This window comes from Nelumbo nucifera, chromosome 1, assembly GCF_055504915.1.
Source record: "Nelumbo nucifera cultivar China Antique chromosome 1, China Antique-T2T, whole genome shotgun sequence".
In the NCBI taxonomy this organism is placed as follows: domain Eukaryota; kingdom Viridiplantae; phylum Streptophyta; class Magnoliopsida; order Proteales; family Nelumbonaceae; genus Nelumbo; species Nelumbo nucifera.
This window is the reverse complement of record NC_142649.1, coordinates 78,349,511-78,376,619: the sequence shown is the minus strand read 5'-3', so window position 1 is coordinate 78,376,619 and position 27,109 is coordinate 78,349,511. Positions and strand designations below refer to the sequence as shown.

The window sequence follows — 27,109 nt, the reverse complement described above, 5'->3', positions numbered from 1 at the left end:
TTGTCGTTGGTACGGTAGAGTTAAGAATTAACGAGAGGGGCATATTGGTAACTAATGGAATTCAAATATAGGGTAAAAGTCGTAATTTCCTCTAAACATGGGAGCCAATCTGTACTTCCAATCCTGATTTTAAAGCAAGTTTCAGACCCCAAGTGTTACTTCGAAGTTCGATCAGGTCTCTGTGTGTGTGTTTTGTTTTAATTTAATTTCACTTTTTTCTTTTCCTTGTTTCTCACTTCTCAGATCATATAATCAGGTCCATAGGTTTGGACTTTAGAGACGAAGTCGAATGTGCAAAAATGGGACCTATCTGGAAATTTTGAATTTCTGCTAAAGCAAAGCTTTAAGCTTCCTTGGAAGGGGGTGTTTTTGATGCTTTTAATGGAATGTAAGTTAGGTTTGGAGAACAAAAGCGACAGCTTTCCGGAGCTGTAACGCGAAAAATCTGAAGAAATCGAAGCTCTATTGCTGCCATTAATCCTCTTCCGCAAGATCTTATTTGCAAAGTTCCTCGATATTGCCAGAGGCCCAGACCTCGTTTTTTTTTTTCGTTTCTTTTGTGACGGAAGTATGAACATGAACACTCCGTGTTGGACGAATTTTTTTCTGAGAAAAAATGGGTCTTTGAATGAAGGCTTCTGGAACTGTGTTTGAATTCGGCGAACGAGGTCGAGAAAACTGAGTTTTGGTTCGCTTTCGGCGGTTTGTTTCATCACTCTCTTGTCTGAGAAGTTCTCCTTGTAGGTCCATTTTGGGGTTGGATTAGGGGTCCTGGAATCATGTTAACGACGGTGATGCCTTCCACCACTGCCCGTAGCTCGCTGGAAGAAATGCTGGATTCCATCCGGCGAAGGGACGAGCAGCCTAAAGATGTACCTCCGGCATTGCCTACACGTCCGAACTCCAAGGCTCGGCTGCCCTCGAATAGAAGGTCTTTGCTTCATAATTTCAAGATTGGGGATGGCGTTACAGTGAACTTGCCAAATGGTGGCAAAGTGGACAAGGGGGAGAAAAAGGGCCGAGCACAGAAGGAAGAGAGAAAGAGGGACGGGATTTTCACAGAGGAAGTCAAGGAATTAGGAACCGAAAGTGGCAGTTTTGGGAGCAAAAAGATGAAAGTCGACTCGCCTGCAGAGACACCCTATGGTAGGAGGTCACAAGAAGAGGAAAATTATGAATCTGATAACATGGATCCTTCAGAAGCAGAGCCTTCCACCTCGTTACCGTCAACTGAGGAGTCTGAGCGTGGGTACAACATCGGCTATGTTTTGAAGAAGGTATGCAGTGCTCTGCTCCTGAAAATAATTGCAAATATTTAAACTTAGCCGTATGCATTGAGTTTAGAGGAAACTAAAAGAAAGAAAAAAAGGTAAGCATGTTCTTTTACGCCAGATTTCTTCTTCTTACCTCTGCCAAACACGAAAATTCAGGTTTCCGCACTTGCTGGAATCAGAATTTAATTCCATAGTCCATACTCACGGAAGAGCAGGGTTCACTAGACCATTCTTCGCTATAAGTGTATCACTAAATTTGATACTTAAGTTCTTACTCTAAGAATAACCTTAAAAATATGACCATAGCTGAGGAAGAATGTTTGTACCTGTTTACTAAGGCAGCTCACAGATACATTTAAGATGGGATAATACATATTGAACTTAGGCTCTGTACTGAAGCAGAGCCCTAATTGAAACTGCGTTCAAGAACTTTGGATGTCATGGTTGTGGGGGAGCTAATTCTCTGATTATTTAGCAATGGAAGTATTTTTCTTATGATTCTTAGTATATGTATTTTGTCCACTCTTCTGTTGCAAACCAAGGGTTGCTATCTTTATATTTTACCATTCAGACATGCATTTCCTGTTGTTCTCTCATTCAACAATTAAGCCAAAATATTTCTAGAACATTTTATCTGGGTGCCCATGACTGCACTTTGAAGAGAATTTTGCAACCATCATAATGACAAAATATTTCCTTTGGACACTTCTAAGTAATTTCTTTCATCAAATGATGTTAGTTAAAGGTCTGTGAGGGACCTAGTGGGTGTGGTTTACAGGATTGCCCAGTTGGAGTCAAGGGCTTGTTCTAGGATGCTGGGTTATCTGGGTTCTTCTTTTGTTTATTTTTGTCTTTGTTAATTTTTATCATAAAGAAGGTAATTTGCTATTTGTTATGTTTCTCATCAGTTGACTCTTTTAATAAACATTCATAAAAGTTAAAGAGTTTTTTGCTTCCAGAAACTTCGGGTATGGTGTTGTCTTTCAAATGGTCAGTGGGAGTTGGGAAAAATTCAATCAACTTCTGGCAAGGATGCTGTTGTTTTGCTATCTGGTGGCAGCGTGAGTTCATGAGTCATTGCTATCATTTTAAAGCTACATCAGTATTCAACTTCAGGCACTTCCACAATTCAACCAGTGGAACTTGCACGCACTTATACTTTTCATTGTCCCTCAGGTTGTGACAGTGCCCACAGGGAATATCTTACCTGCTAACCCAGATATCCTTGAGGGGGTAGATGACCTTATACAACTAAGCTACCTGAATGAGCCATCAGTTCTTCACAATCTTCAATACAGATATTCTCGGGATATGGTTTATGTGAGTATCATCCATACATGTTATTTTTTTTTTGGATCTCATGGTGTTTCTGGTACCAAACTCATTTTAACAATTCTAATCTCTGTGTGTGTGTAGAGTAAAGCAGGTCCTGTTTTGGTTGCAATCAATCCCTTTAAAGATGTTCAACTATATGGAAATGAATTTATCACAGGTTATAGGGATAAGGTTATGGATAACCCTCATGTTTATGCTATAGCAGATACTGCCTTCAATGAGATGATGAGAGGTGAACATGGTTTACTTGTTTGGAGAAATTCTATTGCCTTAATTGATTATGCATTGCTTTTTTCTGAAGACACATATTCTTGTTTTCTGGTGCTGTTGGATATTGCAGATGAAGTTAACCAATCCATCATCATTAGGTAAGTCATCTGTGTGATAATTATATGCAAAGCAGTGACCTTTGTCTTCATACACATTGAATTCTTTTTCAAGTTGCCTTCCTTTATAGTGAGGCTTTGAATTTTCATCCTCTTTTTAGTTATGTTACATGAGCTTTTTTCCTTTCTTGGTCTAAATATGAGCTTGGACTTGCTGTAGTGGGGAAAGTGGAGCTGGGAAAACTGAAACAGCAAAAATTGCAATGCAATACTTGGCTGCTCTTGGAGGTGGCAGTGGAATAGAATATGGAGTCCTTCAAACAAATTGTATATTGGAAGCATTTGGGAATGCAAAAACATTGCGGAATGTCAACTCTAGCCGATTTGTAAGTGCTTTTTATCTTCTGTGGAAGGTGTCTTCATGCATATTATCATTTGAAGTTTGAGATCATTTTCTTTTTCAATTTCAAAATAATACTGAACTTTTTATGATAAATAGTTCTTCAAGATATATGCTTTTTTTTTCTGCATCCTGTATGTAAAACCAATGGGTTGAGATTATTTGAAGGATTCACAGTTGAACATGTTTCTCATGATGTGGTATAGGGGAAGTTGATTGAAATTCATTTCAGCACAACTGGGAAAATTTGTGGTGCTAAGATTCAAACTTGTAAGCATGCTCATATTGATTTGTTCTGCTTTTTTTTTGCAACCAAATTTCAATTTTTTTTTTTTTTTTTTTTTGGGTTAGTCCTGTATCTGTAATAACTAACTTTACTTCTTCAACTGTGTCTATGGTCATCAAACTTCAACTTACCAAAAAAAATTGTTGTTAGTTCTGCTTGAGAAGGTAATCCACTATTTCATGATCTCATCTGGTATTCTGAATTGTAGCTTGAGTTCCATTTATCACCATCTTCTACCAATTTGAGTGTCCTGTCTTTTATAAGCAGTCAAGAGTGGTTCAGATAGCTAAGGGAGAACGGTCATATCATATCTTCTATCAACTATGTGCTGGAGCCCCAGCATCTCTTAAAGGTGGTTGTTCAATCTTATTGCTTCTTGTTTCTATCTTCTTTATACTTAATTATCTTGGATGCTGCCTTTCTATATTTTCTGTGTTCATGGTCTTCTTACTTAGGTATTTTATGGTTTCAGAAGTTCTTCAAAAGTTAAACAAATTATGATAGTCATGAGTTCTTTGTTGTTGTCTTTATTTTCTGCAACACATGTATTACATGGCCAGACAGGTTGGGACCTGTCACTTTAAATGGTCCTTCAGGGGTTTTCTAGTTTAGGAATACAATATGTTGGCCTTTTAGTAGATAGTTTTCCGTGTTCAATTGCATAAGTCATGTCATTCAATCAGGTTTTAACTGTTTTATCTCACTGGTATCCATTTGGATGTTGATCCTTTGTTCCTGACTACTTTGATGCATGAGTAAAGCAGAGCCAAGGAGAATGGCTTGATTCAATCTCCTTGACCTGATTTCTCCCAATCCCAACTATTTTGATAATGTTAGAGAAACTGCTATTATTGTTAACCTGTAGTGATAAAGTAAGATACATGCATGACTTTTATGTCTGTGTTCTTTTTGTTTTTGGACTTTAGTGGTTTAATATGCCATGCTTAGTTTCAAAATCTTTTATTACTTGGCAGAAAGGTTGAACCTGAAAGCTGCTAGTGAATACAACTATCTTAAGCAGAGTGGTTGCTTGACAATTGATGATGTGGATGATGCAAAGAAATTTCACATGTTGATGGTAACGTGAAGAATAACATGTTTCTGTTATCTGTCACTACACATTCTGAATACCAAATTTCCAATTTAACTTGTGCTATCTAAGTTTCATAATGCTACAATTCTATTTTCATATTTCTTTGTTTGATCAGGAAGCCTTAGATATCGTTAAACTTCCCAAAGATGATCAAGAGAATATATTTGCAATGCTTGCTGCAGTATTATGGCTAGGAGACATTTCCTTTCAGAAAATTGATAATGAAAATCATGTGGATGTGGTGGCAGATGATGGTAATGTGGATATAATTTGTTTTTTTAAATGGGTCTTTATTTTTGTTTAATTTTTCAAATATAAGTTAACAGGTTGATGTTCTTTTGGAGGAACCTTCCTTTTTGTCTCTAATTTTATTAATGGGCTCTTTCATAATTTGTTAGAGGGCGATTTATGTGTGAACTCAACCTTGGTATAGATAGTGCATGTTAGAACTCCTTGATGTCTGGTAGCCTGACCAATTCAATCTTACCAAAGCCTGAAATGTGTAGTGCATATTTATTATATTAGTTTATGTACATTATAAGAAGCTAAGGTGCTTATCTTGGTGGTTAAGGAATTCAGATCTGTGTCAACCTGCCATAACCTGATTTGGTAACGTGTTAAGCTTATGTTAGGTTCAGGTTAGTGGTTATTTGATTGTCTCTTCATTTCCTTGGATATGGTGATGCTTCTTGGCAAAATGACCCAACAAAAGGTTCTCCTTTAGTAACTTTTGGCATGCCAAAACTGCACCATGGTGGATATGGCAAATTGGTAATACTTCTTTCCTTTGGAGTCTTCGCCCAAAGTGGAAGAAAACAACCATGTGTATGTTTGGAATGGCTTCTGTTTATTAAGTAAACGTTTGTACTTGATTTGTCTTCAAAACTGAGAAACAGTACTGGATAAATGTTTTGCCATAATTTGTTGACAACTAGATGCCATTAGGGGCCACCTCAGCGAAACAGTAAATAAATGCTTAACTGTTGGGGGAAGCGTTAAAATGAAGCTTCCCCCAACGGTTGATGCACACGTAAATCAAGACCAAAAGGTATCCATAATTATGCGTACGAAACCTTATGATGGGACAAATGCTGATTTGGTGATGACATGGTACCGTTTATTTGATAAACAGAAGGCATACCCAACACCACCCATGTAAGAGTATATCTGGATACTGGTTCTTGTAATATTGAGAATCGGGCACTCATTTGGATCTGTGATAACTAGATACTTGTGCATGCATTTGTTAAGTATCAGATACAGATACTTATTGGATGTTATACTGGATGCTGCACATATAGTTTTAGATGTATGCTGTAGAATTATCACTTTTAAAATATGTAAAGTGGTATGCAATATTTTAAAAGGCGTGCCTCCAGGAGAGGCGCTCCCAAAATGCCCTGAGGTGTATGCAAGAGGCACTGACACCTCTGAGGCGTACTCCTCCGGTGCAAGAGGCGTATGCCTCATGCGCCTCTTGCACATCTTACATAAAAAGACAAAAAAAAAGAAAAAAGAAAAAAAGGAAAGGAAAGGAAAGGAAAGGAAAGGAAAGGAAAAGAAAAGAAAGGGAAGGGAAAGAAAAAGAAAGAGAGGAAAAAAAGAGAAAAGGAAAGAAAAGAAAAGATAAGGGGAAAGAAAGTGGTTGCCCCTTGCCCCTTCAGTTGGGGGGCTTCGCCCCCCAAACCCCCCCGCCCCCTTTTCAATGCAGCCCAATTTGATTTTTGAGTTAGGTGAGCTTGCTTTGCTCGCTTGCCTCTGCTTCCACAAGACCCCCCCGTTCAACTAATGCTATGCATCTTTATTCTTCTTAATATAAAAGATTTTTATTAAAAATAAAAATCCCCCCTTCCTCCTCCTAACCCTCCTCCTCTTAAGGAGGTTTACGCTTCTTGCGTTCTGAACTACGCCTCACGCCTCTAGGTAGTGGAATGCCTCGCGTCACGCCTACGCGTTTTAAAACATTGGTGGTATGTTTTAACAAATTAGACTACAAAAATATCTGCACATTTTAGAAATTTAATTAAATTTGGAAAGATATAAGTCATGAGAATTGACAGTTAGCCTAAAAAACCTGATATAAATGCATGATGTAAGCATATTACATGATGTTTTAACAAATTAGACTGCATTATCTTCACTTGTTAATTAAATTTGGCAAGACATAAGTCTTGAGAAATTATAGTTAGCCTAGAAAACTAGATATAAATGCATGACATGAATATGAACATATTACTAGGGATACCTGTACTGTATATGTGTCCAGAATTTTAAGAAATTCAGGATCATCTTCCTGTTTCTTGTATCAGTATTCACTTCTGTATATGTATTCCTTGCTTCTTTTATTAGTATTTGCTTCTGTATTTGTATCTGGGTATCATAGGTTTGGATTATAAGTAGGCCTTATGTCAAACAGTTGAATAATGTTACAATTGTGAAATGCACCTGCAATAATTCAAAAATATAGAAAAAGAAAGAGAGGTTTCAATAGAGATTTGTGGAAGAAGAAGAGAAGGGAAGAGAGAAATCTCTAGCCCCCCCTCCCCCCCCAAAGATGTTCTTTTATTCCTTTAATTCTAAACTGATTACAATTCCCTGGATGCCCTTAATGGGGTGGTCTAAAGAATTAATAAAACAAAACAAAAAAAGGCCCTTAACTAAAAGAACATAAGCTTAAAACATAACTTAAAGGAAGTAAAGACATTAAGGCCCATTCGGCCCATTCTCACCACACTCCCCCTTAAGCTAAGCATAGATGTCAATCATGCCTAGCTTGCTTATATACTGTTGAAGCTTTGCTTTTAGAACTCCCTTAGTCAGAAAATCTGCTAGTTGCTCTGTTGATGCAATGAAATGAAGGCACACCTCTTTTGAAGCCACTCTCCCCATATAAAGTGTTTGTTTACCTCAATGTGCTTAGTTCTAGCATGCTGAACCGGGTTGTGAGCAATGTTAATAGCAGCTTGGTTATCACAATTTAACATCAGTGGCTTGATACATGAGACACTCATTTCATCAAGGAGAATCTAAGCCATAACAACTTAGAAACCTCATGGGCCATAGTCCTGTACTCTGCTTCAGTTGAAGAGCTAGCAACTATTGAAGATCTGCACGCCTTACCTTGCATCTCCTTACCATATATACTAGGAGGAAGGGGCATATATATTTCTTCAATGAGATCACCATTCAAGAATGCATTCTTAATATCAAACTGATAAAGAGGTCAATCATAGCTCACTGCTAAGGATAAAAGAACTCCCACGTAAATCATTTTAGCAATTGGAGAAAAGGTCTCAATGTAATATATCCCATACACCTGGGTATATCCCTTAGCAACAAGATGTGCCTTGTATTTCTCAATTGACCCATTTGCATGATACTTGATAGTGTAAACCCACTTGCACCCAACAGGTTCCTTCCCAGTTGGGAAATCAACACTATCCTAGGTATTATTTTTATGAAGTGCTTCTCTTTCAGTCCTCATAGCCAAGGTTAAAAGTATCGACACGTATCGGCCAATATCGTCCGATACGTATCATGCTGATGGCTTCCCGATACGCCCTTACAAGGGTTGTGTCGGGTTAGACCATGGTTCAGAGGGTAGTCGGGACTTAAACCGAGCCTTTTTAATCGGTTTTGCAAAAAATAAATAAAACATAAGAAAAAGCACCGACAGAGGCTGATACACCCTGTGTCGATATTTAGAACCTTGCTCATAGCATCCCACCACTTTGGTTTGGTTAAGGCTTCAGTTACCGACTTTGGGATGGATTGAGATGAAATAGAGGCTAAAGAGGAATAGTAGGATGGGGACAACAAGCTATAGCAAAGGTGTTTGGCAATGCAATGAGATGTACATTTCCTCTTACCCTTTCTCAAAGCAATGGGTATGTCAAGGTCTAGAAATGAAGGTGCTGGTGGTGGAGATGTCGAACTTGCCATCTTTTTGGTGATTGGAAGCACTTGAGACTTAATTGGATGTGTGGGATCAACTTGTGTTTGCCTTAGCCTTTGCTGTTGGTACCACCTTTTGAGAATAGGATGAGTGGTAAAAACTAGAGTATTGGCAAGAGGGGGAGGAGCAGGAATGGAAGACCTCGAAGGAGAAGACCCCTTCATGGGAATGAGGGTAATTGTGGAGGCCTTGCCACAAAACTCAATAGGAATTGGCAAAGGAAGGGATGGAGAAAACAATTCAAGAGATCTCTCCTCCTTAGAAGGATGACTATAAAAAGGGACAGGCTTTGCAAAGGTGACATCCATGGAAACAAATTGGGTGCCACTAATGGGATCAAAACAACAATACCTTTCTGTGTGGAGGCATGACCAGTGATTTAAAAGGCGTGCTTAGGCGCATAGGCGAGGCGCGTTTTAGGGTAGGCACCTCGCCCAGGTCCTAGGCGTAGCCCATTCAAAAGGCGTGCACCTTTTGAAAATTTGTCGCTTTTTCCTTTTTTTTTGAGTTTGGTGGCTGGGCTGGGGGCTCCACCCCAGACCCCTGTGCCATGCCCCTCGAAGCCAGCCCAAACAAGTCCATGTTAGGGTCTTAAATTCTTAGTTTTCACATAAAAAATAATAATTTTATAGTTTTAATTGCTTTCTCTTTCTCACCGAAGCTTCGAGAATCCCCTATTTAGTAATGTTGTCCATTCATTCATCCTAATAAAATATCTTCTTAAAAGCAATTAAAACTATAAAATTATTATTTTTTGTGTGAAATTTAAGAATTTAAGTCCCTAACATGGACTTATTTGGGTTTGTCTCAAGGGGCGTGGCACAAAGGTGGCTTGTAGAATTAAGAATGTAATAATATGTCACATTACCTACTTGATGCAATTGAGAGAAAAAGAGATTGTGGGTTTTATATGCTTGAAAATGTTTTATATGTTTGATTTCATTTTTAAATTCTCATTTGAATATGCTTTACATATTATATTTATGTATTTTAATTTTAGATAATAGGTTTTTTAAAACATTTATTTTAAAACTTAAGTTTATATTTTTATTAATATTATGCTTTATAGTTTTTTTTTTTGGTTTTTTAGCTTTTTTTTTTTTTAAATTGTGCGCCTTGCCTCAAAAAGGCGCACGCCTCGCCTTGCGCCTTGCACCTTTTTTGCGCTTTGTGCTTTTAAAGTACTAGGCATAACCAAGGAAGATACACTTATGAGCCTTAGGTTCGAACTTATGTCTCTTGGAACTGGGAATGTGGACATAGCAAGTGCAACCAAAGACAAGTAGAGGAATGGAGAAAACCTCAACATTAGGAAAGAGGACTCCAAAAGGAGACTTTAACCCCAAACCTTGGGAAGGCATAAGGTTAATAAGATAAGTGGTTGTTAAAACTACATTACCCCAAAACTTCACAAGAACATGGGTAGCAAAAAGAATTCTCCTTGCAATTTCCACAATATGTCGGCTTTTCCTCTTCGCTACTCCATTTTGTTGTGGAGTACGGGCACAAGAACTATGATGGACAACCCCAAATTTCTCAAGATAGGATGTAAGGTCCTCAAAATATTCCTTAACATTGTTTGATTGGAATATTTTATGCAAGTATTAAACTGAGAGAGTATATATTCATGGAACTATTGCACAAGTTTAGGCACTTCAGCACGAGAGCGCATAAGGTAAATCTAGGTATATCATGAAAGGTCATCAATAAACAGGATGAAATGTCTATAACTACTCATACAAGGTAAATGGTAAAGTCCCTACACATCATAGTCAACAATATTAAAAGGAATGACCGATCTTTTAATACTTAAAGGATAAGTATTCTTACAATGCTTTGAGAACTCACAAGACTCGCAATATAGAGTCGATAGACTTATTCCTTTAAACAGTTCTGGAAACAACTAACTCAATGAAGAGAAAGACAAATGACCCAAATGACTATGACATAACATAATACGACTAGTGGACTATGAAACAAACACAATTCTCTTAGGTTGTACTTGTCTCTACTTAGGCATGTCTAATAGATAGACCCCATTCGCCTCATGGTCATTCCTAATCACCTTTTTAGATTTCATGTCTTGAAAATCACAATATGAAGGGAAAACGATCACATTGCAATTCTGGGATTTAGTTAAATTACTAACTGAAAGCAAATTGGTATTAAGTTTAGGTACGTGGAACATATGATAAGGTCAGGGCATGTGAGGTCTGAATGTCTCCCTTTCTCGTGATAGGGGCAAGGGATATCTTGTTCTGACTAGAAAGGAGTTGGTAAGAGGTGAATAAATGTGAAACACTGGTCATATGGTCAGAGACACCAAAATCAATTATCCAAGAGATTTTATGAGTACCTGAAATAGTAGCATGATTTGCAATGGCACAAATACTTGAGTGTGCATACGTAGAGGAAGGAACCGTCTTTGAAGAAGTAGATGCTATAGCAGTAGACTCTAGATGACTAATTTTTCGGCCGTACTTCTCATACTCAACCCTGGTGGTTGCAAGTTGCTCACCCACTGATTTCTCACCACTTTGCCCCTATTCATTTTGTGAGGAGGTGGCTACATTTGCATTTCCACCTTTTCCATTCTCAATCCTCTTTCCACTGTTTCCATTCTTGGGTTTGGTAGGAATGAGCTCTGGGTGCAGCTTCCAACATGTGTCTTTAGTATGTTTAAGCTTTTTGAAATATTCACAGATAACATCTTTCTTCCTAGTGTTGACCTTCAACTTCATCCCGACATTAGCATAGTGATCAACCTGTAGCTCTACAGATTGAACCTGTCTTCTGCTCTCCTCACTACTCACCATAGCATAAGCTTGAGGCAATGTCACCTCATTCTTTGCCAAAACATTCTACTTCACAATACCATGCTTCGGGTTGAGTCCGGTGAGGAATTCAAATACTTGATTTCTCTCCACCAACTTCCTATGTGTTTTTACTTCCTTTGTACAACCCCAAACAATAGTCTCCATCAAATCAATCTCCTACTAAAGAGATTTCAGCACGAAGAAGTAGACGGCCAAGGGCTTCTCCCCCTATCTTAGATTATTCACATCATTCTCCAATTTGTAAGCCTGGGCAACATTTAGCTTTTGGGAGTAGGTCTTCGTTACACTATCCCACATTTCCTTTGCAGTTTCCATCCATAGATAGTGCTAACTAATATGTGGCTGCATAAAATTCACTGACCAACCCACTATTGTGTAGTTCTCCTGCATCCAACTTTCATAGGTATGGTCATCCTTTGCTAGTTTCTTCCTTGCTCCCGGTAATGTAACCCCATTTCCCTCTACTACACGTATTTTAATTGATTGAAACCAAGCTAAATAATTGGTTTCATCCAACTTGACAGTGGTCACTGCCCCCAATAGAGTCTCCACTAGCCCTCCATGTCCAAACTCGGAATCTGTGGGATTTTTGGTTTCTCTTTTAGTTTGCTCCATTGGGCGAATATATGCAAATGAAAATCAAATTAGGGTTTTACTAAGCTAGATTTGCTATTCTAATCAAAGAACAACTCTTCAACCACCCAAAACTAGGGTTTCATAGGACCCGGTAGGATGAGAGAAGGAGAGAAACTTCAACCCCTCATACCAGAGATTCCAGAACTCAGTCCAACCCAAAGCGCCCTTAATAGAAATCAAAAGATCCCCTTTGATCCATAAGCGCTAGCTTCAAAGTGCCTCTAGGACTTGTAACTCAGAAAATGTAGAAAAAGAAAAGAAAAGGAAGAAGAAAGAAAGGTTTCAGCAGAGGTTTGTGGAAGAAGAAGAGAAGGGAAGAGAGAAGAGAAGAGTTCGGTCCTTTCTCTCTAGCCCCCCCAAGATGTCTTTTATTCTCTTAATTCTAAACTGAGTACAATTCCTTGGATGCCCTTAATGAGGCAGCCAACACTAAAGAAATAATAAAACAAAAGAACATGGTGTAAGGACTCAATGGGAAAGACACTAAGGCCCAATGGGAAAGGAGATCGCCAAATGGGATGGCAGACTATTTGGCTAAGCAAGGGGTGACTAGGGATCATCTGTATTGAGCTCAATTGCAATATATCTTTTGCAATTGAGACTGCATCTCTAAACTAGGATTTGGGGGGGGGGGTGTTCAGAAATGCAGATGCTCACATTTTAGCTTTATTCTCAGGTCCCATTGAAGTAGGGAATGCTGTGAATGCAGAACTCCTTGCAGTCTTACAAGGAGTGGAGCATGCTAGAGAGTTGGGCTTTGGCGGTTTACTAGTTGAAGGTGACTCTAAACTGGTAATCAGGTGGATAAGGGAACCAGAGAAAGTGCCTTGGTCATTTAGGGGGGCTTTGTGAAGAATTAAATGGCTAACCACAAGCATTGAAGTAAGGTTTCATTGGGAAAGAAAATTGGCCAATGGGGTCGCTGGTTGTTTAGCTAAGCAAGGGGTACACAAGAATCATTTGTTCTGGGCACAGTTGTAATTTGTTTTTACTCTTTGAGTTTGCATCTCGCTTCTCTGTGATTATAGTGTCCGTCTTGTACCTTTCTTTTGCTTCTCTTTAATTTCAATAAAATTCATATCTTATAAAAAAAATGACACTGCATCTCACACCTTTGGTTGGGAACTCTTGATTGAATATTTCTCTGTTATTGAACAAATTAATAAAATTTCTTTTACTTATAATAAAACAGTTGAACAATGTTTTAATATAACTGTAATTATGGTGTATTAGGTGATCTTTGGATTGCTGATTAGGTGCTTCAGTTCTATACATGCTCATATTTTGCTTAATTTACATCTTGTTTTGATTTCTTTCTATGTTCCTTAGTAAAAAAGTGTCATTCCTAATCAAGTAAGAGGCATATAGAAAGTTCCTGGGTATCTACACTACTCATTCGATGACTCAACTGGCACATCTTTCTCATACTGCATATACTTGTATAGGCACATGCATAAATGTGATTTTGTGCATCTTCATTCATCAATTTTTCTTTCTTTCTTTTTTTTTTTTTTTTGAAGGGGGGAGGGGTTAACCACCTCTATCATTCTTCATCTATACTTAATTCTTGTGCTATATATTTTACAGCGGTAACCTATGCTGCCATTTTGATGGGTTGCAAAGCTGAGGACTTGATATTTGCTTTATCTACTTGTAAGATCCAGGCTGGAAATGATAATATTGTTCAGAAGCTAACATTGCGACAGGTCTAATAAATACTTATCTGATTTATCTCTCTTTCTCTCTCTCCCCTAACAACTCAAACTCCTGTAATTTTTTTGTTTTTCAATTTTGTTCAGTCCATTGATGCAAGGGATGCATTAGCAAAATTCATCTATGAAAGCTTGTTTGACTGGCTTGTAGAACAGATAAACAAGTCACTTGAAGTTGGTAAATGTCGTACAGGAAGATCCATAAATATCCTAGATATTTATGGGTTTGAGTCTTTTGAGGTATGCATTTTGTATTGGTGCATGATTAAGTAGTTTTTTTAGTTGCAAAATGGTTTTGTTTTCTGTTGACTTCATTCGTACATTTTGCAGGAGAATAGCTTTGAACAGTTTTGTATAAATTATGCAAATGAGAGGCTGCAGCAACATTTCAACCGGCATCTTTTCAAACTAGAACAGGAGGTGAGCATCCCATATCTATTTTAGCATCAAGATTGTAGGGCATAGATGATGTATCTTATTAAGCATGAGTTTAAAGAATCTTCCATGTTTCTTGCTTAGTCTCTTGTAACTAAAGAAATTAACACATATAGTTGTAATTGCTTGTATGGTCATTGGAAATGAATTGTCATTTGTTTTTCTTGTATCTTCTATGTAAGGAACCTACTCTCCTGACAAACAGGTATATGTCTTCGAGTATCTGCACATCTTGGTCTGATTTCTTGTCTTGAAAGATTTTAAGGATTCTATTCACCTAAAATAGGTCTACTTTGGAAGGGTTTTCATATCTACTTTGGGGGGTTGTTTTTCTCTATTAAAATCTGTATAAAGAGGCTTTTATGCTTCTCTTATTTTGTATTTAATTGTCTACTGATAATATTTCTACTAATAAAGAATTCATCTCTAAATACATTGAGAATGAACTTAGTAAAATTATAAAACATGAAATTTAAATATCTAAATCTCTTAAATCAGTAAGAAAAGCTCTGAAGTTTTACACCCTTTCTTTTCAGTGCAAATAAGGGTGTATGCGAGCGGAGCCAAGCTCAGCTCAGCAAAAAGAAAAAAAGGAGGCTTGAATTTGGCTCAACTCAAAAACTTATATGTTTGAGCTTGGCTCAGCTTGAGCTTGACAATGGGGCAAGCTTCATATAAAAATAAAAAAAAGTTTACATATAAAAATTATATGTAATTATGCATATAAAAATTAGTTCTTATTATACAAGCAGAAATTAAAAAGTATACATATAATAATTATTTATTATTATACATATAACAAGTTTAAAATATTATATATAATATAAGCTCAATTAGGCTCATGAGCTTCACAAACTGAGCTTCATTTTCGCTCGAGCTTGACTTGATTAGCAAATGAACCTATATATTGGGCTCGGGCTTGGCTTGAAGCTCGGTTTATCAAACTGATTTGGCTTTTCATGAGTCGAGCTCAAATAGCTCGTGAAAAGCTCTTTTCGTGTCCACTCCTAATTACAAATGAGCAACTGAGCAACTGAGCAGAATTACTAATTGTAAGGAATTTACTGCTACTCATGCAGTCAACTTTACAGACTGTTTGAGCTCAGAAGTTCAGAATTTATTATTTTGCTGCCTAGAATACCCTATCTTCTATGTCCTTGATACTTATATCTCTGACACAGTTATCATACTGAAGCAAAGGTAGACCAATGGCTACCCACTGATTGCCTTATTTTTCAGGCTGTGCCTTGCCAATTGGGATGGCTTTATTTTATTAGGTTAACTGTGTAATTAGACTTGAAGATTGTGCAGTTCAGTTGGATGCATTTATGCCAGGTGCATGTGGCTTGTCTTGGTCTCCATGTTTAAGCTTTCTTTCATACTTATGGGCATGACTTGTGACTTTTTTTTCAATAACTAATTCATTGCCAACTTATCCTACTGTGTTTTATAATGCCACTATACTTTTATCTCTTAAAAATGTGTCTACATATTATCTGTATTTCGGCATTATAAGATGTAATCTCTTTCTCTTCTAAATACCTCTTTTCCTTTCCTTCTTGTTGCATACAACAAGGATAAACTTGTTTTTCCTGTTAATGTATATACAGCCATTTTTTTAAATGCATGTATGGGTTTTGTGTCAAATCTGTTATCACTATGTGCTCTGCTGGATATTACCCCTTTAATTACCATCTTTCATTTGACTGATAGTTTGCTTGATTTCTGTAGCTTGTTCTTGTAAATTATAATAATTTGACCTTGTTATCCTGGATATCTATTACAGGAATACACACAAGATGGTATTGATTGGACGAAGGTTGATTTTGAGGATAACAAAGAGTGCCTTAATCTCTTTGAGAAGGTGAATCTTGTACAACGTCCTTGAATCAGATACTTTTCAATGTGCATATATGCTTCCCAGCTTAGAATCTAATGATGTATAGCAGCCCTCTTCTATTTAAAAGTTTTACACTTAAAAAACCCAAAATATATGGGTGGGTTACCTGAAAGTGTTATTGGTATATTATTTTCATGGTAGTCCTTTCCAAGAAATTGTTTCCAGAGAAGATTGCCAATTCTATTTTGTTTATTTGTATTTACTTTGTGGTAGGGTTGTGTTGTGTGAGCTTATGACATTACTATGATATGTGGTGCAGAAACCATTGGGGCTACTGTCATTATTGGATGAAGAATCAACTTTCCCCAAAGCTAGTGATTTGACCTTTGCTGATAAGCTTAATCAGCATTTGAATGCTAATCCTTGCTTTAAAGGTGAAAGGGGTGGGGCTTTCAGTGTTCGCCATTATGCTGGAGAGGTCAGTGATGATAACAGTTCAGAGGTTTACCTTGTTTTGAGCCTTAGGGTGGTTCAACTTTGTAGATATCGAATTTTAAGAAGTCAGCTTGGTGATAACTTTCGTCTGTTTTTTTCTTGAATTGAACAGAGTTTGTTAATGTTCATATATAAATAATGATATGATAAAGACAGTAAAAAGAGCAATTAATTGGAATTAATTAATGGTGTAACCGTGTAAGTTAAGTCCAATGATATATAATTACTGAAGAAGATATTAAAAATTGAAAGATTTAAAAAATTCATATTTTTGCTTCAAGAAAGTCCACTGGAACTTTGAAGTCTAGTAGCAGCTTCTTAAGGACATTCATATTATATGAGTGAACCTTCAAATCTAATGGTACCTTCTTTTAGATTTCCAATTTCATATTTGCAGTTGCACAGTTAAAATTCAGGGGGAAGTCAAGCCTTGCATAAGTTTGTGAACTTTTTTAATTAACTATTGCTGTTTTAGTTATTATCAGTTTGTTTCTTAAGAAAAGTTGTGCTAACATGAGGAGGTTTATCAGGTTTTATATGATACAAGTGGCTTCTTGGAGAAGAATAGAGATCCATTGCCCTCTGATTCTATCCAACTTCTCTCATCATGTAGTTGCCAACTACCTCAATTATTTGCTTCCAATATGCTTAGTAAATCCCAGAAGCAAAGTGTCGGAACAAAGTTCAAGGTAAAGGTGCCTATTTACATATTTGTGAAAGTAGAATACAATACCTACCTGGTGCATTTTCAACTTATTTTCCTTGTAAACCATAAGTATAATACATGTAAAAAAAAACAAAAAAAAAATGAAAGTAGAATTTAGTTCTCTGCAATATTTGTGCAACATAAGTAAATATCAATTTAGCAACTGTGAGAAACTCTGGGAGCATATATGTTATATATCCCTATCTTACTAGTATATCAAATGTTAGTTGTAGATGATATCTTTGTTAGAAATATCATATAAATTTTTTTATCAAAAAAAAGTATCATATAAATTTGGGTCGTGGAGCTTGCCTATTTTCCTGACACAGATGACAGATGGTGGCTTTTGTTGCAAAGATGGGTTTATGAGCTTTACTTATTGACTTAATTTAGCTTAGTTGGATTGGGCTGGGCCTAATGTCAAAGCTAGACTGAAATCATAGAACTGAATATTCATGATTCAACCTGTTATGTAATCTTTATCCAACCTGATCTCAAACTACTTGAGTTTGTTCAGGTTTAGGTTGATTTTCTTGACAGCATTATATTATTTGTAATTGGTGAGCTCAAGACCATCAGGTCAGAAGCATTGTTGGGAAGAAGGCATTGCGTCAATATCTATATTATCTAGTTAATAGTTATTTCATATGATGTGGGCTTGCATGTTTTACATGAGGAGTTCCTAGCTATCCACTCTTTACAGGTTGCAAGCTAAGTGGCAGCTCAAAAGATGCCATCTTCTCTGCAACTTCACCCTTGTGTGGAAATTTTCAATTTTTCATTGTGATGCTTAAAGTTCATGTTATATTGACACTTACAAATCCTAAGGTTTGAAAATGTTTTGAACATTCTTGTAGGGTCAACTCTTCAAACTGATGAAGCAGTTGGAAAATACCACTCCCCACTTCATTCGTTGCATAAAGCCAAACAGTAAGCAGCTTCCTGGTGTGTATGAAAAGGACCTGGTATTGCAGCAGCTGAGATGCTGTGGAGTGCTGGAGGTAGTCAGGATTTCAAGATCTGGGTACCCAACACGGATAACACATAAGCACTTTGCCAAAAGGTAGTGAAAAAAAAATTGTCATTAGTTCATCAACTCTTTTGTGATGAATATTGACATTCTTTCTTAATTTTTTCAGGTATGGGTTTCTTCTTTCGGTGAATGTTGTATCTCAGGATCCATTGAGTATATCAGCTGCCATTCTTCAGCAGTTTAATATCCTTCCTGATATGTATCAAGTTGGGTATACAAAGTTATTTCTTCGAACAGGGCAGGTTAGTTCTTTTCCTTCAAAGCCATTCATGGTAGTTTTCTTTTCATTTATTCCTCCTATTTAGCAAATTTTCCATGTAATTATGGATTCTATTTATAATAATCACAATTGTTCTTCCGTGAATATTTGAAATCAAAGAAGTAGAGAGGGATCCATTGACTTCTCTGATTTTGACCATTGCCATCATTTAATGATAGTTGGCTTCAGAATGTTGTTCCCTGTTTGCGTTATATTGGGAAGTGCTGGTAAAAACTGAAAAGGAGACAAGTGTTTGGTTTTCTTTTATTTTCTTCTTTCATTATTATTAGTGCTGACTCAATATGTAGGAACATCCAGAAAAAAAAGAAAAAAGAAGGAAGAAGCTATTAACAAATTTCATAGTTAAAATTTCAAGATCTTTTGAAACCCTATAATCTTTTATCCTTTTTTTTTGTGAGAAGAATATAAAACAGTGCCCTTGCAAGATGTCTAAATTAGGTTAAGCATTACTGCATTTCTTTGAAAAGGACCAATGTTCTGGATGATCTAGCAAAATAGTTTCCTTTGGATGCCATATCTTCTATTAAAAGGAACAGTGTTCTGGATTGGCCAAGTTATCCCCAAATAATTTGTGTGTGTGTGTGTGTGGTGGGGGGGGGGGGGGTCAGGGGAGAGTTGGGTGAAGGAGATCTTTAGTTGTGAATGCCTATTTTCCCTTTCTCTGAAATGTCTGAGCTATATCATCATCATCCATGCCTTAATCACAACTATATGGGGTCAGCTACATGAATCCTGTTTCGCGAATCTGTTCTATTTAAAGCCATATCCATTGTTAAATTATAAGTGCTTAAATAATTTCCTACTACTTCTACCCATGTTGTTTTTGGTCTACCCTAAGCTCTTCTAGCCCCTTCAATGTGTAATAAACCACTTCTTCTAACTGGTGCAGTTGGTGATTTTCTATGGATGTGCCCAAACCATCTTAGTTTCTCATTTTATCACCTATTGGAGCTACTCCTAGGTCTGGGTTGTGGGTCAGCAGTTCAACCGTGGCATCGTAAATGAAAAAATATAAATATAAATAAATGGGTCAACTTGTGGCATCATAAATCAGATAATAAAAAATGTAAAAACTATAAATAAATAGGTAAAATGTAGAAACATATGGAAAACTACAGAAAATATGAATATTCTATGAAACAAAAAAATGTTATTGATGAGAATTTGTTGCCATCAATGATAAAATGGCTAAAGGAATACAGAAAATGCAGAAAAAATAACAATGATAAATAATTATATACTTCACTTGCTTTTAGATTTAACTTTTCTTTTTAATACCTTAAAGCTTCTGTTCGGTTTGGTGACATTAAAAGTATAGGTTTCACCTAGGCTTTGCTACTGCAGTCAATTCTAGCAAACTAATAGTTGGTGCCTAAGCTTCAAATCCTTTGTATACCACACATCCTCTATTAACTTGTTGCCTAATCATCAGTTTTCGCTGCTGTCAATGCTGACAGGCATTTCAAGCAAATCCTCTGTATACACTATGTTGAACCTGAATCTTGTTGCCAACCACTACTGGTTGCAACCTTGTCTAAGTTTTGGTCACCAGTCATTCTTGTATAGTTGCTGCTGGCCACTGTTAACACTCATCCTCAATGTGAGAATGAGACTGAGTCATTCAAAGTTGAGACCAAGATTTGAGATTAAACTTTGATTGTTATTGCTGGGTTGTGCTTCAATCTTCATTGCTAACCACCGATGTGTCCAACTGCCAGAGGTCAAGTGGCTCTGGTCATTGTGACCTGTTATTGGGCCTGTAAATGGAGTGAATTCAAATCAAATCAGTGCATATTTGAATTTGAATTTGATTAGATAAATACTCATTCGGATTCGATTCAATATCCGCCGAATATACAAAATCAATAACTGAATATGATTTTGTTTAAATAATTGAATATCAGATTTGATTTGAATTTGAAATTGTCTTTCATGGAGAATCGTAGATTCCAAGTCCTACTAGTGAATATCCAAGCTCCTTGCTAGTTGCCTAACCAGTGGCATAGTGGAGATGCATATCTGTTTCTTGTTGGAGATTTGAAGTCCCAGGTTCCACCTAACCACTGATGTGAATATCCGATTCTGAGCTCCTATTCCTTGCTAATTGCATAGAAATGCAAATGCATAAGGGAAAGGCCACCAAAACCGAAAAGCAGAAGATGCACATCTGTGGATGTGAATTGACTTAGGGCTATCAGGTTGAAGATTGAGAACAAGATGGGGACTTACCATTTATGGTTGCATGTCAATGCTCGAAGGTATAGCTGAATCAATGTTGATGCTCAACCAATCAAATGCCAAAGGGATTGGGGTCTGAGAAGTGGGAATGAGTCCTTTAGGTTGTGTTTGGTCTAAAGAAATGGTGGGGAAAGGTTGGGAAACCTGTACGGGTTTCCCTATCTTTCCCTTTCTTTTTTTGATCAATATCTTTCCTTCCTTTCCCTACCTTTTCTTTCAAACCAAACACAGCCTTAGGGTTATGTCAGTGCTCTTGGAATGGAATGGAAAATTAAATGATTGAATTGATTGGGGATTTAGGGTTAATAGTTATTTTACTATTATACCCTATGTTACATAACAATATTAATGGAAATAAGAGAATCATTCATGTAATTTCATTCTATAAGTTATTATTATTATTCTTTTTGAAGATAAATAAAGAAGAAAGTTTTATTACTAAATAAAAGTAAATAGAACTAACACAGGTGACAAGGAGTCACCCCAACAAACAGCATATAAGATTAAAAAGATAGTCTTACTAATACAAGAAAGAAAACATAACCAAGAAAGAAATCCTAATTAGTCATTCGAAGTGTGCCAAAAGTCAGCTCCAAAATCTTCTTTCTTGAGGCCTTCAAATTTTGGAAGAACCAGCAACCAGCCAACAATCAACAAACTGATTGCTGCCCCAACTTCTTCCATGCTTTTCATCTTCGCCTCAAAGATCCTCTCTTGTTTCTCTCCTTCCATACTTCCCAGCAGATAGCAAAGGGAATACAGCTCCAGATAATTCTAGCTTTAGAGCTTCCATGAACTCTTGGTCAGCAACCAAAAATTTCAGAAGTGTCCATTGGCTCCCATCCAGCCACCTTGAAGAGCTTGAAGAAGAATATAAGTTCTCATATTATATAGTAGTGTATATTAATATATGATATAAATAAATAAATGGTTCAGATAAATATTGGATTAATCATGTTATATTCGAATTTGATTCGATTACATTGAATCCCAAATTCAAATTCAGAGTTTTGGATACTGTTTAAAGGTCTATCGGTCATTGAACTATCAGGATTTTAGGACATAGCAGTTTATAGGCTAAACGGAACTGGAATCTTGTCCTTGTGGCGGGTTGACTGATCCAACTGTTTGGGTTAACAAAGGATTTAAAACATTGGTATGGATCATCCGTCAGGTAAGGGAAACATATGGATTGGCCATAATATTGTGTCCTCCAGAACTCATTTTCCCTAACATCATTTATTGGAGGTTTCCCTCAATAACATTAGCTATCGATGGTTTCAATTTTTCAGCTCAGAAAGTTCTCCAAAAATGGCATTGATTGTATGTGTGTGTGTGTGTGTGTGCGTGTGTGTGTGTGAGGAGAATATGGAACATTTTTCCATATCAACTATATGCTTTTATCATTTTCTTTCTTTCCTTGGCGATTTCAGTAGTAGACTTGTGCTATATATAGAGAGCTGTAAAACGGGCTATGTTGGGCCAGCATGCCAGCCCATGGGCCATCTGGAGCCATGCCTCCCTCCCCTGGGATATTTTGGGGAGTCGGCCCAAGCCTACACGGGCCCGTGCCATGCTGTGCTATGGACCGGGCCAAAGCTATGAAAGGTTAATTTAAAAAAATTGAAAAAAAATCTTAAAATTTTTATTTTATATGAATTTTGATATATTTGTAATTGTTTATATATACAATAATTAAATAAAATAGTATAATGAAATTGAAAACAATTGTCTATCTATCTATCTATCTATCTATCTATCTATCTATATATCTATCTATCTATCTATCTATCTGTCTATCTGTCTATCTGTCTGTCTGTCTGTCTGTCTGTCTGTCTATCTATCTCTATATATATATATATGTGTGTGTGTGTGTGTGTGTGTGTGTGGGCTAGGCCGTGGGCGGCACAGTCGTGCCATGCCGTGTTGGCCCACAGACCTGAAACCCCTGGTCTAGCACGGCCCGCACAATCCTATCTATCTATCTATCTATCTATCTATCTATCTATCTATCTATCTATCTATCTAAGCACGGCCCGCACAATCGTGCCGTGCTTGGCATGGCCAGTGTACCGTCGTGCAGGGCCGCGGGCGGCACAGCCCGATTTACACCTCTAGCTATATACTGGAATATTGTGAGACAGAAGGGAGAACAAGCTATAAATTATTAGTTTTATGTGTTTTTCTACATTTTATATATTGATGTGGTTGGTGGTACACAAAACATTGCTAAATGGATGCGAAAATATTTCTGCTGCTGGTTATGGCCAACTATGTGAATGTATTTTTGCTTCCGTAATTGGCTTCACCAAAAATTTAACAATATACTATTTTGTTTCAAATTTGTATTTCTTTTATCATGTCTTCATCATTCTGCTATATGTTTGGTGGTTTCTAGATTGGTATATTGGAAGATGCAAGAAAGAAAACACTGCAAGGGATACTTTGTGTTCAAAAATGGTTCCGTGGTCATCAAGCTCGTTGCTATTTCCAGAAAATCAAGAAAGGAATCACTAATTTGCAATCATGTAATGTATTTTCACCCATTCTAATGCAATGGCTTCCATTTTACTTTTCCTCCTTCGCTGCATATGTACTTCTATCTTTCTTTTTTTTTCATTTTTTTTTTCTTTTTCCTTTTTTTGGTAGTAATGAGGGGTCTCTAATTAGAAGTTACATTCCCATTCAGATATTAGGGGTGAAAATGCAAGAAAGGAATATCAGGATTTGGTAAAGAGGCAGAAAGCAGTTGCTCTCATACAAAGGCATATGAGGAAACAAATTACTTGGAGAACACAAAATGATAGGAAGAGGGCTGTCATACTTCTGCAGTCTGGTAGGCTTTTAAATGACCTAATATCCTGTGTACTTGTTTCACTTTCTTATAATCTTATTTTGGTTATGTTTTAAAGTTTCGTACTTTGCTGCAGTAACCCGTGGTTGGTTGGTTAGAAGGCACTTAAATGATATGGAGAATTTGGTAAAATCGAATTTCAGTAACACAAAACCTATAGCGAAGCAAGCTGCAAAGATTCTAGAAAGAAAGGTATTTCATTGTGTTTCACCTTTCATTATGAGAGAAAATGTTTCTTTCTTCCTACTTTCATTATGAGAGAAAATCTTTACCTACTGGGCTGGGTTAACCCTATCCCAATCTGAACCAACCTGAAAAAAGTAGTGTTGAGTTAGGTTTGGTTTAAGATTAGGGTTGAGGTCTGGGTAACCTGATCCAACCTGAACCCAAAATGTTTTCATATTTTCATATATAATATCATATAAATATGTATTGGTGCATATAGTATGCATGCATACATGCATTTGTGTCAACAGTTTTAAGTTTAAAGGCGAAAATTTTTTAGTGTAATATAAATATGGTACACCTAAAGTACAATGACTTTGTTCCTGTATGTACTATGTAGTAACCTTTATTGGACAATCCTAAGTTTAAGAAATTGGGCTAACCTAAACCAACCTGAGCACAATCTGGTACCAACCCAACCGAAGATCATTGGGTTGGGGGCTCAACAACTCAGGTTGCATTAGGGTTGATCTCAACCAGATCTGACCTGGCCTGACTTGCACCCCTATTCCAGATACACTTGACTTTCTTGAGTAGTAATCAATTCAGCAATCAAATGTTAATTAATTTGATTAATCTAATGCAAAAAAAAAAGGAAAAGAAAACAGATGTGAATTAGAGAAAAAGAGAGGAGATAAGAGAAGAAGAAAATATGGGGAGAAAACAACAATTTGTGGGGCATTACTGTTTTCCCATTATCTTTTATACTAATCACTGTGTATTATCAGGAATAGTTACAAAGCTAAGCCTGTTTATGTGGCAGCAAGAAAAAATAAAATATTCGTGAAGGTCCACTAACAGTAAAAGCCCAATAAAGATTTTGCATTACCAACTAAAGAAGCTGATGACTCAGTAGTTGAGATGGTCAGTCAGCATTCCTGCAAAATAGGAGTTGTGATATTAAACCCGTGGAACTGCATGCTCTCTGTGGTATGATCAGTAGGCCCCACATGTACCTTGCTCTGCCCTCTCTAAATGTGATCTATGCAATACCAAAAAAAAAAAAAAAGAAAAGAAAAGAAAATAAGTTCTATAAACAATTAGATGGCCTATCTCTCAACATGTTGCATTTGTCATGACTTGGCATTTCTTCATATTTGTGAAGATCTGTATTTATTACTTCCATGAACAAATGATCAGTTTGTTGATCTATAAGGCCAAATCCTTGAAATCTTCAGGAATTCCATGTATTCTTCTGTTATGTTTTCCAACATTAATTGCGAGATGAATTAAAATGAAACCTGGATTGTACCTTTTATTTTGATAAAAGATAGAAGGATATTATATGCAAGAGTCCATCTTTGATATTGGAAAAAACTGATAACCAACCAACTGGTTTCATAAAAGTGGAAACAAATTAACTGGTATTCATCAAACTTCACCAGGGGGGTGGTCTGATTTGTCAAAGTTCTTCTGGCATGAAACCCATCTGGCATCATAGAAATTGCCTATATTGCAATGAAAAGGAAAATATTTACAAGTTCTACTTTTTAAGGGATTCATTTATGAATTTACAATTGGAAAGGTGAAGAAATTTAACTCTGTTAGGATTTGGAACAGGAGCATACACAGGTTCAATCTTCTGTTTTGGAAGAGCTCCAGCGAAGGGTTCTGATGGCAGAAGCAGCATTGGTGCGAAAGGAAGAGGAAAATGCTGCACTTCAGGAACAACTTCAGCAATTTGAGAAAAGATGGTCAGATTATGAGGCAAAGATGAAATCCATGGAGGAGATGTGGCAAAAGGAAATGACGTCATTGCAGGTAATTTTTTGATGTTTGCCCTTTCTTTCGGTTTTGATAGAGGAAAGATGGAAGCATCTATTGTTTCAGATGCACCATTTAGTTCCGAGGAAATGGGATGAAACTAATTGATTTTCTGTAGGCAAAAGCTTTTTTTTTCTTTTTTTTGTTTTTTTACTTTCTGTTTAGCTTGAATGCTGATATTTTTTGTTGGTGCTTTTGGCCTCTGATTAATTTCAAGAAACCTCTTTATGAAGCAAAATTTTGGATCCACCCTGCCCCTGCATATAAGATGAAAATTTCTGGTTGTGTTAAAATAAACATTATTATTTTGATATATTTGTTGTCTAATGCATCTGATCATTTATAGATGCTAATCATTTCTAAGTTTGGAATGATGCAGAGGAGCCTAGCTATAGTAAAGAGGAGTCTTGCTGCTGATGACAATGCAGGCGAACCTGGAAGGCCTGATGCTTTGCCAGTGCTTCACTGTTATGATTCTGAGGATATCACGTCTCCAGGAGCCCACACCCCTGATGTTACCACCCCAGAGAAATTATCTAATCTTACACCTGATAATGGATTTGGACAAGCATCTGATGCTGGTCTTAATGCAGTTAGTCACCTGGTAAAGGAATTTGAGAAGCGGAAACAGGTCTTTGAAGAAGATGCTGGATTTCTTGTTGAGGTCAAATCAGGACATTCTGCTTCTAGTGCGAACCCTCGAGATGAACTCCGGAAGCTAAAGCTAAGATTCGAGACTTGGAAGAAAGAATACAAGCTAAAATTACGGGAGACAAAGTCCACACTCCATAGACTTGGTAACTCAGAAGTAGAGAAGACTCGTAGAAGATGGTGGGGGAAGAAGAGTACAAGAGGAACGTAGCAATATGGATTTTTAAACTTATTCTCCTATTTTACTGGCTCTTTCTAAGCTATTTGGCCTTGAGGTTGCCATTGCTTCACATGCTTACAGAGCGGGGGTACATATAGCAAGCATAGAGAGCGGGATTGTGTACTGCAACAACTGAAGAGAACTTTAAGCAAAGGAAAGGCGAATTTCTCAGCATCTATGGTGCAGTTCCCGTCCTCCCCATTCCTGGCTGTGCGTCTGCCAGTATTTATGGTCTGAGTGTGGTTGGGTTGGAGAAAGGAGAGGCAGAGGGAAAGGAGACGCAAGTTGTATGTCTCATTTTTGTTACGTGCTGGAGGAATTGGATAATGGCTAAGAAGCATGCGAATGGATTTTCCCCTCAAGCAGGTAGGGAATATTTATGTATATTCTGTTGTCATTGATGTAAACACAGTTCATAGCATCTGGAACGAAGAATGTCAGGGAAGATGCTATCTTCCATGTCTCTAACTGCTTCATGGAACTATTCAATGGATTAATACAGCTCATTTTGATC

At 37.0% G+C, this 27,109-nt stretch overlaps 1 protein-coding gene across 1 annotated transcript; it reads left to right on the top strand.

Moving 5' to 3' along the window:
• The first annotated feature begins 162 nt into the window (after positions 1 to 162).
• Positions 163 to 27,109, top strand: ATM2 (myosin 2). The gene is made up of 24 exons (XM_010270530.3): positions 163 to 1,277; positions 2,234 to 2,335; positions 2,451 to 2,594; positions 2,691 to 2,841; positions 2,950 to 2,977; positions 3,156 to 3,321; positions 3,542 to 3,605; positions 3,772 to 3,785; positions 3,889 to 3,973; positions 4,596 to 4,699; positions 4,830 to 4,968; positions 13,730 to 13,848; positions 13,942 to 14,094; positions 14,185 to 14,274; positions 16,076 to 16,153; positions 16,449 to 16,607; positions 17,155 to 17,313; positions 18,188 to 18,393; positions 18,470 to 18,605; positions 23,280 to 23,409; positions 23,571 to 23,717; positions 23,812 to 23,927; positions 25,521 to 25,721; positions 26,104 to 27,109. Exons 1-24 carry the CDS (start codon positions 780 to 782, stop codon positions 26,584 to 26,586), a joined length of 3,672 nt encoding a protein of 1,223 aa, XP_010268832.1. The 5' UTR covers positions 163 to 779; the 3' UTR covers positions 26,587 to 27,109.